The sequence below is a fragment of the Pygoscelis adeliae genome, unplaced genomic scaffold, assembly GCF_000699105.1.
Source record: "Pygoscelis adeliae isolate BGI_AS28 unplaced genomic scaffold, ASM69910v1 Scaffold7, whole genome shotgun sequence".
Lineage (NCBI taxonomy): Eukaryota > Metazoa > Chordata > Aves > Sphenisciformes > Spheniscidae > Pygoscelis > Pygoscelis adeliae.
The window spans coordinates 125,480-137,875 of NW_008825268.1; the positions used below are offsets into that span (position 1 = coordinate 125,480).

Consider the following 12,396-nt stretch of genomic DNA (forward strand, 5'->3'; position numbering starts at 1 on the left):
GGAAAGAAACAATTCTGGCACAAGTCACGCTGGGGTTTAAAGAACTGAAGGTGACTTACCATAGCAGCAAGCTGTGGAAAAGATGGGGAAAAAAAGCAGTTTGGTCAGTGCCATTCGTGTCATGTGATGGGCATATAAGGGTAGAGGCAGGGAATTAGCAAAGCACTGATGTACTCACGGCATTTGTCTTTGATGTTCCGCACAAGCGCACATTGCTTTAGAAAATAAAACAAAAGAGAGGGAGAAAGGGAAAAGAAGAGATATGTGACACAGCCAACAAAAGAGTATTTCAAAACAGGAGATAAATGATGCCACAACTTACATCTCTGGATTCTCCTTTATCACCTTTAAGTCCCTGTTTAGAAAAAAAAGTAAAATTGAGTGCAATGTGTATTTTCAGGGTGCCCCATGAACCCAGTTGGAATAATTATTTAACTACAGGTCATGCAGAAGCTAAGGGAAAACCTGCCTGTTTTCAGTTGTGTTTCCAGCAACAGGAGGAAATGTTTTCCCCTGTGAGGAGTAAACCTGGCTGAGGCCAAACCCAAAAGGGACATTTACAATGCTCTATGTTCATGTGCAAAGCAAGCCAAGTCACCTTGGCCTTTCTAGGGTGCTCTGTGCTAGTCAGATTTGGTCATGGACCATATCCTGTGTAGGGTGATAAATGATATAGAGCTGAGAACTTCCTAGAAGGAGCTTTAAGTGGCATATTGCCAAGGGGAAATCCTACTGCCTGATAAGAGCCTGTCTCTTGACTTTTTCCTGCATTGCAGTTTGAGCATGGGTGAATGATACCAGTGATAAACAGCTAGTTAGGAATTTATAGAGACACATCTAGGACAAATAAACAGGAGTTTGCCCAACTTGAAATTAGCAGGAGATGGTGATGGGCATATTTTTCAACCCCTGACACCAACAAGGACAGCCATGTTTCTCCTCAGGAATCTCTCCAGGGGGAAGCCAGAGGCTCCATCAGCAATGCAATGAACACTTACAGATGGTCCGGGGTATCCAACCTCTCCTTTCTGACCGGGTGTCCCAGGATCTCCTGCATTTCCCTAGAGAGAGAGAGAGAGAGCAGAGAAGTCCTCTCCATTAACATCTGCAGGGGGACTCCCAGGAACGTGGGTCAATACTTGGGGGAAAAGATGTGTACATCTTCCAGGCCGTTCATGCAGAAGGGAAAAATTGTGTCATGGTCCAACTTACCCTGCGGCCTCTGTTTCCTTTAGGGCCGGGGCCTCCAGCACCACCGCGGTCACCAGGTCCACCCTGGTTGAGGAAAAACACAAATGGTAGCTCGAAATCTGCACAGGACCATAGGTAACGGCTACATTGCTTGGAAAATGAATGCATAGCTCATGGGCTGCACCGTACCTTGGGCCCTGGGTAGCCTATGAAGCCACGTTCTCCCTGAAACAACATAAAGGTTTATTTGAGTATGTTTTAGAAAATGAACCTGATTCTGCAGGCAGATCTGTAACAACTGAAGGAATTAAATGATGGAGGAAAAAGAGAGAGAGCCTGCAAATTCATTTTGCAATTTTGTTCCTCATATGATTAATAAAAAGCAAATAGCCACTCTTTTTAAGGTCTGGTTGCTCCTCTAAGGCTAATTTCAACTGTAGAGGAGCTGTCAGAGATGCTGGCGCATTGTTTTCAAAGTCCCACAGACATTCATGGGGCACTTTGGCTAAAAGGTACAAAAACATTATGCTTCCTCCTTGGAGAAGCTGATTTACACAGGCAAAACCAAGACAAAGGCAGAGGGGAAAAGTTTGAAGAGTCTTGCCTGATTTTCTCACTAGGGTACACATAGGCCTGGTTTTTGTCCCTATATGTATCTGACTTCACCTAGGCTCTGCCTTTGCCCATCCGCACTGGGGACCTTGGCTACTTCCTTGCCCTTGGTAACTCATGTTGGTAGATGGGCACGCTGAGCATACACCTACCTTTCTGCCTTTAGGACCTGGGCCACCAATTCCATCTCGTCCATCGTCACCCTAAAATTGGAAAGCCAAAGTCATTAATATGCGGTCATATGTGAATAGTTTAAACCTCACAGATCCAATGGCATCAATAGAAAGAACCCACTGATGCCACAGGCCTCTGAGAACTCCTTCTATAGATGAAATTATTGCAAGAAAAAAAAGCACAAAAAGGTGGTGCCAAAACTACAAATTTGAATTAAAATCTGGTTAGTATACACACGTAATGTGTAAAACCCAAGTGGAAGCCAGCAATGGGGAGCTGGTTAGGAGGTCAGTCAATGCTAGGGGTGTACTTATAGCTCTATCTGACCCAAGCTTGTCCTTCCTTGCTTGGCACAAACCATTTTTTCCTCAGTTGGCTCCTCATTATACAGAGTAATGAGAATCAGGCCCCATGAAAGCACTCACTTAGTCCATAGGTCCTTTTTATAGGTTACTTCAGACTAGCACACAGGGTCAGCTCAGGATGTTTACCCATGCCTCATGCAATGAGCCAGGACAAGGCCAAGCAACTCTGGACAGCCTCTGCCCTGCAGAGTGATCTCTGAGATGTTAAAAGCCACTTTTCAAGTGAATATAATTCACCTCCGCGAAGGGACTGCCGTTACCAGCTATGCTCGTGCCAGTTGAAGACAAAGCTGATTTCCCTCTCTTATATTGTACTGTGGAGGATGCAAAGTCCATATGGGAGCTAAACCCTCCACTGCGAAGGGCTGTGGCCCATTTGCCACAGGAGAGGGTTCAGCCCAGCATCCTTAAAGGTGTGAGTGCATGGCCACACTTACCATCTCTCCTCGTGGGCCCTGCTGTCCATTTGGCCCTTTGGGTCCAGGGTTCCCAGGCTCACCCTGAAAACAGGAGCATCTGTTAAAGCATGTTCTAGAACTCCAGGCAACTCCGAGCTTTTCCCACCCCAACAACGCTGGTTTCTTTACATAGACCAGTCTGCAGTGGTCCTTGCAGCAGAAAGTCATGACTGGACCTACGTTGCCAGCAATGCTAAAAAATGCTTGTTCTTTAGTTGGACCTTTAGTGATTTCAGGAAAGCTGAGCAATGGGACATGGGAGACCAGCCAGCTCCCACCACAGGATGGTGTTTGCTTTTTATAAACACTGCAAAAATAAAAGCTCCCAAGCTCTGGGTATTTTGTCAGTGCAAATGGACAGTGGAGCAGTCATGGAAATGAACCAGTGTGTGTGAATCTGGAGAGATAAAACCATACAGAGGGTCTGGAGACATCCAGCACAACCATCTTCCCATGTGGGCATCAGCTGAGAGTCTGCTCTGGAAAATTACTTGGGAATCTCAGTTACTCAATTACTTTTGCCTCTCTGTTCAATGAAATGGGAGCCTAATGAAACAAACAGAGCACAGACCTTGCTCTACTCCACACTGTGCAAGCCGGTGAAAACGAGCTAATTTCTCTCCAAGAGGTTCACCTCAAGTATTTTTTTAAGCTCACTCCTATCCAGAAGCTTTTCATTGCTGTTTTAGTTGCTGATGCCCAATGCTCGTGAAGACATACCTTTCGTCCCAGGGGACCGATCCTGCCACGCTCTCCTGTGGTTCCTGGTGGTCCACCACCAGCCTGGAATGGGAACAGGGAGAGACATGTTGCAATGTGTCAAGAAAACTGGGTGCCAGAAACTAGGGGATTGGGTGACCATAGAAATCTTGTATTAACTACTAGGGCTGGTGCCTCTCAAAGCACCTTAGGAAATTCAGAAGTCTAATTCATGGTCAGGAAGGACCAGGTCAGTTCAATGCAAATGTCAGCACCAACTTATGTTGTCCCTAGAGAATCCTCCTGGGAGAGGTGTAAGCAGGAGGGGCAAAGTCCTGCTAAGGATGGGGAAATGCAAGATGTGTCTGGCTTTATGGCCAGAAGTCTTGCTGGGGTATGCAGCAGGAGGGAGAAATAAATGCATGGGGAGCCCCCAGCAAGCATGTGAGATGGTCATGCTCTGGCTTCAGAGGTTGAAACACCATGGATGCCCTGCCAGTCACTCAGGGATGTTCTTTAATTAAGATCGCAAACCATAATGGGCCAAATGCTGAAGTCCTGACCCCTTTGTGGTTGCTTTTAACCCTTTCTCTTCCGTAACTCTTGATCAAGAAATCTTTAGCATAAGTTGAGAGGAGAACCATATTGGAAGAGTGTGTTATAAGAGAGTGAAACAGAATTGGAGCCCTAGAGGGGGAGAATGGAAAGACACATGGGCTGCATCTTATTAGCTCAGCGAGATGTTCTTGCAGAGCGTAGTTGGGTCAATGGCTGAGAAGCAGCAGAAGGGTTTACCCTGGGTCCAGGAACGCCCTGTTCTCCTCTTATGCCTGGTGTGCCAAGCTGGCCAGAAGGACCCTGTGCCGGGATAAAAGAGAGACTGTGTCAACACACATGGGCAGAAACACCAGTGCTACACCAGATTGCAAGGGAAAGCAAACGCTACAGCGCCCAAGAGGTTTACAAACACATCACACCTTGGGTGGCGCAAATGCAGTGGCAGGCTTGATGTCCTGGGGCAGGACAGCCAGGCCACAGCACACCCAAAAATACCCAAATCCTGACAGTCCTTGCTGCTGACACGCTTTGAGGAAGTGGCTGCGATGAAATGACACAACAGCATCATGAGGTAAAGCATTTACTTTGCTGTAAGCTCACTGACCTGTGGCCCTCTCATGCCTTGTTCTCCAGCCGGCCCTGCTTGACCGAGCGAGCCCTTGGTACCCTTGAAGTGCAAAATAGGACAACACAGGTTAGCATGGGGGGACGTGGACAACACCATGGGGAGGAAAAGGCGATCTCAGGGCATTTAAAGCTGCATAAAGAGCAGGGAATAACAGGAGTTTTGGGGTTTTTTTGCAGAATATGGTTATAGCAGAGAATGAGCACAGTACTGGCTGGGTAATTTGGCTCCTGCAATCAACGAGCATCAATCTCCTTTATGCTTTGGCCCTGTTACGCTGCTCCAGCAGTACGCAGAGATGAAGCATCTGACCAGAGAACGCTGGAGAGGACGGGCAGCCCCAGGCAAGTGGATAGCTGGTTTTGCACTGAGTCCAGCAAGGAGCATACAGGGAGATGAGCCTGAGGAGGAGGAGGGAAATTTGGAGGAGAGAGGAGGCAGAGAGGAAGAAGCAAAGCCTGCATGTCTCTTGGCACATCCCTCTGGGTGCTGTGGCTGCCTGGCCGGTGGTGTGGCAGGAGCCCCGGGTGTCATCCCCATCACCACTTACCTTAACTCCTATTGGTCCCCTTCGTCCTGTCATACCCTGCAAAAAAAGAAATTATGAGACTTGTTACGCAAGTATGTAAGCACACATTTCTCTATTGCTTTTAGATCCGTGTATTGCCACTTCTCTTAGTCCAAAATTACGTTTGAATAGTTTAAACTACTGGGGAGAGAGGGAGAGAGAAATCCACATGGCCAGCTCTCTGAAATCAAACTTTGGCATGTTTTCTCCTTCCCCGCATCCCCCAACCCTCCACCACATGAGTTGCTCCCTCACGTGTGCAGGAGCATGCCACAGTCCCTGGGCCATGTGCCCCGAGGGACAGCCGGCAGCAGAGCAGCAGGGAATGTATCCCTAGACGTCTCAGCTACACCAGCTCCAGTTTGGTTTTTGCCTTTTAAAAGCCAGCAGCCAAATGCAGATGCATATGCCAGAGTAAATCAGGTGTAACTCCACTGATCTGAGCACTGAGTTACTTGCATGGGAATAAAATCAGGGTTAGACCTTTAAAGTCTATACAAGCCAGCAAACCACCAGGCATTTTCCTTTTGAGGTTTTGTTTTTTTTCCCTTTTTTCTTTTTTAGGTTGAGCTCCTGATGCTTGTGAAACAAAATACATGGGAAGGCAGGAGGGAAAAAGTTATTGTCAATCTAAGCTCCGCCCCCGCTGACCGCGGGTCTGGCAGCTCACCTTCCTCCCAACTCCACCACCTTGGCCATCCAGCCCCACCGGTCCCGGCTCTCCCTAAGGGAAAAGCAAAATTCAAGTAAGAGCTCTGAGACGAGCAGGCACTGGGAAAAGAGGTTCAACTCTCAAAAAATGGGTCCTTTCGCACTCTCACACAAATTACTCGATAGTCCTGCATCAGTGGAATCCTTCTAACAATTCATGGAGATTTTCCATCAAGCTTCTGAGCTAGCACAAGCCGACAGTCCCATTCTTTGGGAAATGCCTTCTGACATTTTAAGATGCATTTTTATACTGAGCTGATATGAAAACAAATGGGTTTTGAAATTCTCCAAGGAGCACGTAGGGTTTTTTTCCAAAAGTTTCAGGTGAATCAGGACATTCAGATTTGGTATCATCTAAACAGTTCTCTGCTTTTGTATATAACCCGCAAGAACATATGAAGTGAATTTCCAAGTGCAAAGTTGTTTTCAGTGACAATATCCCAAAAGGCATTGTAAAATGATAATAATTTAAAAAGTGCACTTTTTACACAAAACATCTTCTAAGCTGATGTCTTCCCAGAGAAAGTTTTAGTTGCAAAACAACAACATTTTCTAGTGGCAAAATATTCCATCTGACAAGGCATGATGAGTTTAAGAAACTTGCACCTTTTTGGCAGCATCTTTTTTCCTTTCTCTGTCCCATCCTATTGTAAAAACAAAAAAAAACAACAAAAGACAACAAAGAAACTTTACCATTGGTCCAATTTCACCCTTTTGGCCTCTGGATCCCCGTTGAGTATTATCAGCTCCTGAATCTCCCTGAAAGCAATACAGCAATGAGAAACATCTATGTAAGTGGAGCATGAAAGTCAGACATTATAAACTGCTCTGCTATAGCTCAGAACCAACATTTCTTTTCTTTTTTTCTTTTTTGACTGAATTAGATGAAGTATTATTGGTGTTTTCAGACAGACACAGCTTTTCAACTGAGAAATAATAATATTGAAGAAGAGGAAGAAGGGGAATTTTAAAATAATGGAACAGTGATTGACAGGTTGGTATCAAGAGGTATGTGTTACCCACATGTCATCTCTGAGTCCTTGCTTTGTCACTGGACCTGCCACTGTCAAGTGGTATTTAATAAGCCTGAGTGCATGCTTGCTGATGACCCCCAGGACTGGTGGAAAGTAGGTGAAAAATCAAGAGGATGCCTTAGCAATATTTACCGGGTCTCCGCGGAGCCCACGGTCACCTCGTTCTCCTCGTTCGCCTTTAATTCCCTTATCACCCTGCGGGAAGAGACAAAGAGTTAGCGAGAGCAGCCCTTGCCTGCCGAAAGCATCTCTGCTGCCGCACACCTCTGCCCAGGTCCTCAGCCCCAAGGGGAGAATGATGGCTTTCCACCCTCCCCTGGCTCAAATCCACCTTTTCACCATCATTTAGCCCCGTCGTAAACATGATAAAAGCCTACCCTCCTGCCGGAGTATCCCTTCTCTCCAGAAGAGCCTGGGAAACCCTTGTCTCCCTACAAAAGAAAAATATTTTAGAAGAATATTTGTCACTATTGGGGCCCTGCCACTGAATCATCTTGTTATAAAGAGAAAAGCAATTAAAATGACTGACCTCTTCTCCATCAATGCCATCCAGACCCATTTCTCCCAGTTCGCCCTGCAGAAGAGAGGCAAGGGGTAAATGCTCACCAAGGGAAAGGGGAACGGGGAGGGGGATACCGATGCATCCATACACTCACGCTCACCGCTGTGGCATGAGGAAATAGTTCCATACCTTCTCTCCTGGGAATCCCCGAGAGCCCTAAAGAGATTAGAAAAGGGAGTTACTCTGCTTTTGCCTGGTTCATCGCCATGGGAAGTGGTGGGGAAGGGGAGCTGTGCTCAGTGGCTGACCCAGAGCCAGGACCCAGGCAACCCCGGGGCTTGCTGCACCAGGGATCAACTGCCCCATATTTCTCTTATGCCAATCTTCTTCTTCAGCTCCGTTCTCAACACTCATGCCAAGGTGAAATATGTGCGTCGTGGGTTTTAGCCAGGTGATCCAATAAAATAGTTTACTCCTTAGGCACAACTCTTTCTCCACTAACTTTCTTTTCTCCCTGCACCCGTTTTTATATGAATCCAGATCCAGTTTCCGTGGCTTTGTCCAAGGCTGGACAGCTTTTTAAAGAGACTCAGTATCTCAGCTGCAACTAATGGGCTTGGTTCATGCACTCCTCTGTTCCCTGCCAGAGGATCCTGTCATCAGAGCAAATGGTAGGAAATATCTCCTTAATATGGCTGAATATTTCCCAAAAATATTATACGTTTCACCACCTTTTCTGGCTTGTGACATGGCTGCTGTCCTGAACCATTTGCTCAAGATTCCTCTTTAAAGCAGCAGCCGTGGCTCACTTTTCTCCCTCCTCCCCAACATCAGATTTCCATCCACACGTAGTCCCAGCCCTGGGCCAAGACATGCACATGCCACTTCTTGCTGTTAAGAACAAATCCTTCTCTTCTCACATCTTTCCCCTAGAGCCAGACTGCAGAAAATAAATCAGCCTTGTCTGCAGATTGAGCCTGGGTCGCTGGGCTGCCCTTTTGCTTTTCATAGCAATGCTAAAGCCATGACACCTTCTGAAAGCCTTGGTGCTTGGCCAGGTGGACACCACCACTCGAGTGGACTTGGCGGCTGTTGCGTGACATCCTAAAGCAGCAGGACTTGCCCTCAGTGGACTCCCACCAGCTGGACTCTGGGTCTGCTCTGTGCAGGCTCCTTCTGCACATACCTTGGTTCCTCTGTGCCCAGGGCATCCCTGGAAACCCTGCGTCCCATTCACACCCGGTGGTCCACGCTCACCCTGTTGCATGGAGGGGAAAATGCAATGGTCAGGGTTTGCCTGCTAAGTGCGTTTCTTCAGCTAACCACATGCATCAGCAACCACAGGAGGTGGCTTGGAAGCACAGGAGCAAACAGAGCATCAGGTTTTGAAAGGTCAACGCCCAGCCACCCCACATCTCCTGCCCACAACCTTCCTCATGTAGAGACCAATCGCAAGTCTTCATCACTGAGAGAGAAACATCCTTCCCCAACTCTCAGCTATGAGAGAGCTTTATGAAAATTCTCCTTCAAAAATAAAATGACAAGATGAAACCCTCAGAGCTCTGCATAGACGTCTAATCCCATCCTGACCTTAAAGCCCCAGGAAAACATTGCATCGCACGCGATATCTGACAGCAACATTTGGACCCTGCCCATGCTATTGGAAAAGTGATGAGCACCGCCAGCCCCTTGGCCTCGGCTTCACCTCTTGGGCGTGATGCGTGGGGACTTGTTTATTCCAGGGGTGACGTGGGATTCATGAAATAAGAAGTCATGGGACTCATGTTGTCTGCCCCTGTGATGGATAGAAACACCCCTTCTTGGTCCCACTCTTGGACTAACTAAAATCTTTCAGCTGCATTCGGTATGGATAACTTTGGCATAGGCTGCAGCTTTAATGACATTGGGGATTTTATTGTGTTCATAGTCACCCTGCCCTGCTCACAGGTGTTGGGAACCAGCTGCAAACATTCCCACCTGCCTTGGAGGAATAGCAGGAATAGAGCTGGGTCACATCAAATAATGGGAGTTATTCCCCCCATCATGCCTTCTCCAGCTCTCAAGGAGCTCCTTACTGACCTTCTTCCAGGAGCAGCTGGGACCAGCTCTCAGACCATCAGGTGGGGAAAAACACAAACTTCTGCTTGCTCTTTTGTCTAATTCATGCCCACATCCCCAGCAGAAAATATTTAGTGAAAGAGCCTCCAAACACTTCACTATGGTGAGGTCCCTAATTTGAGCAGTACTGTGCAGAGCAGGGGCAATCACTCACCGGTCCTCCTTCATCACCAGGATAGCCTCCATAGCCAAGATCACCCGTGGCACCCTAGAAGACAACAGAGAGGATTCTGCATTTCTTTCATAGTTCTGTGATCTCCCTCTAAATTGATATTCAAGATTTCCCTAGATTTGCACAAAGCAGCTGCTTGGTCATCTGTGTAAACAAGTTTATGAGAGAAACCACCTCCCTTTGACATCCTTAAATTATTTCACAAGACACTTCACCCCCTCCTTCCAGTCACTCATCCCTGCCCTATTGGTTGTTTTACAACACAGAGGCTGTGAGGAAAGGGAAGAAGAGCAGCTCTTAACCGTTGTGCATGGCCCAGGGCCAGTTTTAAAATGGGGGGTAAGTGGAGATGACCTTCCCATTAGCATCACCCGTTACAACGTATGCAGCCTGCACATCACCCTCCCATCACCACTGTGGTGGTCACTGACCTTGCACAGGGACCCTTCATCCCCAGATGAAATGACCTACCTTTGGTCCTATGGGGCCCAGCACACCTCTGTCCCCTCTCTGCCCTGAGCACTTGCATGGGACTTTGCAGCACATCCTCTCTGCGATGTTGTCCTGCAGCAAAAAGTACATGACATAATGGGAAGGTGTTAGAAACCTGGCAGGGCCCCAACACCGTAACTCCTGCAAGCCCTCGAGTCTGTGCAATTGCTTCTGTGCCAAGCATAGCATCGGTCTGGCAGCATTTTGGGGTGTCTCTGCCTTGAACCACTCATGACAGCAGGAGAAAGAGGTGTGTGTTGGCAGACTGGTTAGGTTGCGTGGTTAGGAAGCAGCAGTCAACATTATCTTTTGGACATCAGAGGCAAGGGTTTAAACGGGAACCACAGGGGGCAGAATTTGTAGAGAGCATTTAGTAGGAGATCAGTCCCCAGAGCAGTGCCTGTCACTGAAGAGAGCAATCTCATCTCCAAAGAAACAAATCCAGGCTGTGGAATAGGCCACAAGAAAGTCATTGTAGTGAGTAGCTCACCAGCAACCTGCAGGCTGAGAACAATTTGTGAGCACACAGCAAAAGAGGAAAAAGGGGGGAAAAAAAAGAAAAATACAGATTCAGAGAAATCACAGCTTGGTTTTGCATCATCCAATAGAAAGAAAAAAAAACACTTTCTTTGCCAAGTACATTGCTGGCTACAAACGTTTCCTGCCAGCTTTGCACATTTACATTTCGAAAGGATTTTCCTAGGCAACTGAATTACTTGGGGATGGGCTGAAGACCAGCTTTTATGCCAAAAACCAAGGTTCACTCCCAAGTAGCTGCACTTTGATTTGCGGAGAAGGGCCCAGCAAGGTTACCACATGGATCAGTGGTTAAGCCCAATCTTATTAAATCTACTGGAAAAGGAACTTAATGATGCTGGTAGCAGATGTGAAGTTGGGAGGAACTGGACATACCAAGGTTGATACCAAATTAACTCAACAAACTCGAGAGGGACTACATACACGGGAGGGAAGTAAATCTATGAAGAAGAAAGGATAACTCCTTCATCTGTTAAAAGCATGTCTGAAATACAGGCAGTGTATCAGCTCGGGGAAAGAAACCTAGAAAGCAGTGCTTCTGCAAGAGATTTAGCACTGACAAGGCATGACAGTGCATTACCCACAAGGTTAAAAAAACCCAACGGTATAAATATAGGTGGAGGGCGGGCTTTTTGGCATGGCAGCTTTTGATGGCATCTTATCCCACCCCATTTGACCTAATCCCATCGTGCTTAATGCACTGTAGCCTTGGCTGGAGTACAGCTTCTCCAGGAGTGGTACAAGACCAGGCAGCACCATGATCTGCTCTTAACTTTATTTGCTGTGGCATCTGTAAAAAGAGCTGACGTGAGGTAGGGAGGGGAGAGGACCAGGGCCAAGAGGGTGTAATTCAGCCACGGTTCAGCCCCGCAGGAGATCCAGCCATCGGCTTTCCTCCAGCATTACAAGGCACTGCTGCCTGTGCCAAGTTACTTACGAGCTGCTCTGCCAGCTCGAAATCCAAGTCCAGCAGATTAACTCTTAGAGGTCTGTTGTAGGTGAACCCACGACCAAACTCCAGCTGCATCACTTTGTCAAAATTGCTCACTCGGTCCAGCCCCACGAAGATGAGAGCGCTGACACCTGAGGGGGGGAAGCAGAAGGGGCTGTGTGATGGGGCGAGGTGCTCTGCAGAGCCTGCACACCCTCCCCTGTAAGGACGGGTCATTATCCACCTCTTCGATTGCAAACAGAGCTTATTCAATCAAGAACAAGCATCTTCAAGCACATTCAGTGCAAGTTACCCACACACTTAAGTGCCAGCAAGGTAGCTAAATATCACAGGAAGGCAATGAAGAACAGCAAGTGCATCTAGAAATCATGAAATCCTTATTCATTACTATCAAAAGCTGGTGGATTCATGAGAAATGGTGGTAAAATGGGCCACATGTTAACATGGACTATAATCACTGCCTTGAAGAGTAAAAAAGTTACCTTCTGCATGCAAGGCAGATGAAGCAGCCTCCAGCTGATCTATCGAGTCATCTGCACCATCAGTGAAATGGATTATGACCTGGGAGAAAAACAAATTTATGTCAGGACTGTCATGGTTTAACCTCAGTCAGCAACTGAGCACCACA

At 47.2% G+C, this 12,396-nt stretch overlaps 1 protein-coding gene across 1 annotated transcript in view; it reads right to left on the minus strand.

The window, feature by feature from the left end:
• Window positions 1–12,396, minus strand: part of COL6A3 (collagen, type VI, alpha 3) — a 64,099-nt gene that overhangs the window by 16,528 nt on the left and 35,175 nt on the right. The window contains exons 13-35 of the mRNA XM_009329627.1: window positions 12,251–12,329; window positions 11,754–11,899; window positions 10,259–10,351; window positions 9,770–9,823; window positions 8,684–8,755; window positions 7,687–7,713; window positions 7,525–7,569; window positions 7,373–7,426; window positions 7,128–7,190; window positions 6,655–6,720; window positions 5,921–5,974; window positions 5,233–5,268; window positions 4,662–4,724; window positions 4,295–4,357; window positions 3,521–3,583; window positions 2,780–2,842; window positions 1,956–2,006; window positions 1,381–1,416; window positions 1,213–1,275; window positions 999–1,061; window positions 323–355; window positions 179–215; window positions 60–71 (exon numbers count right to left, since the gene is read on the minus strand). Coding sequence (XP_009327902.1) covers window positions 60–71; window positions 179–215; window positions 323–355; window positions 999–1,061; window positions 1,213–1,275; window positions 1,381–1,416; window positions 1,956–2,006; window positions 2,780–2,842; window positions 3,521–3,583; window positions 4,295–4,357; window positions 4,662–4,724; window positions 5,233–5,268; window positions 5,921–5,974; window positions 6,655–6,720; window positions 7,128–7,190; window positions 7,373–7,426; window positions 7,525–7,569; window positions 7,687–7,713; window positions 8,684–8,755; window positions 9,770–9,823; window positions 10,259–10,351; window positions 11,754–11,899; window positions 12,251–12,329 — 1,336 coding nt within the window. The remainder of the gene's footprint in view (window positions 1–59; window positions 72–178; window positions 216–322; window positions 356–998; window positions 1,062–1,212; window positions 1,276–1,380; window positions 1,417–1,955; window positions 2,007–2,779; window positions 2,843–3,520; window positions 3,584–4,294; window positions 4,358–4,661; window positions 4,725–5,232; window positions 5,269–5,920; window positions 5,975–6,654; window positions 6,721–7,127; window positions 7,191–7,372; window positions 7,427–7,524; window positions 7,570–7,686; window positions 7,714–8,683; window positions 8,756–9,769; window positions 9,824–10,258; window positions 10,352–11,753; window positions 11,900–12,250; window positions 12,330–12,396) is intronic.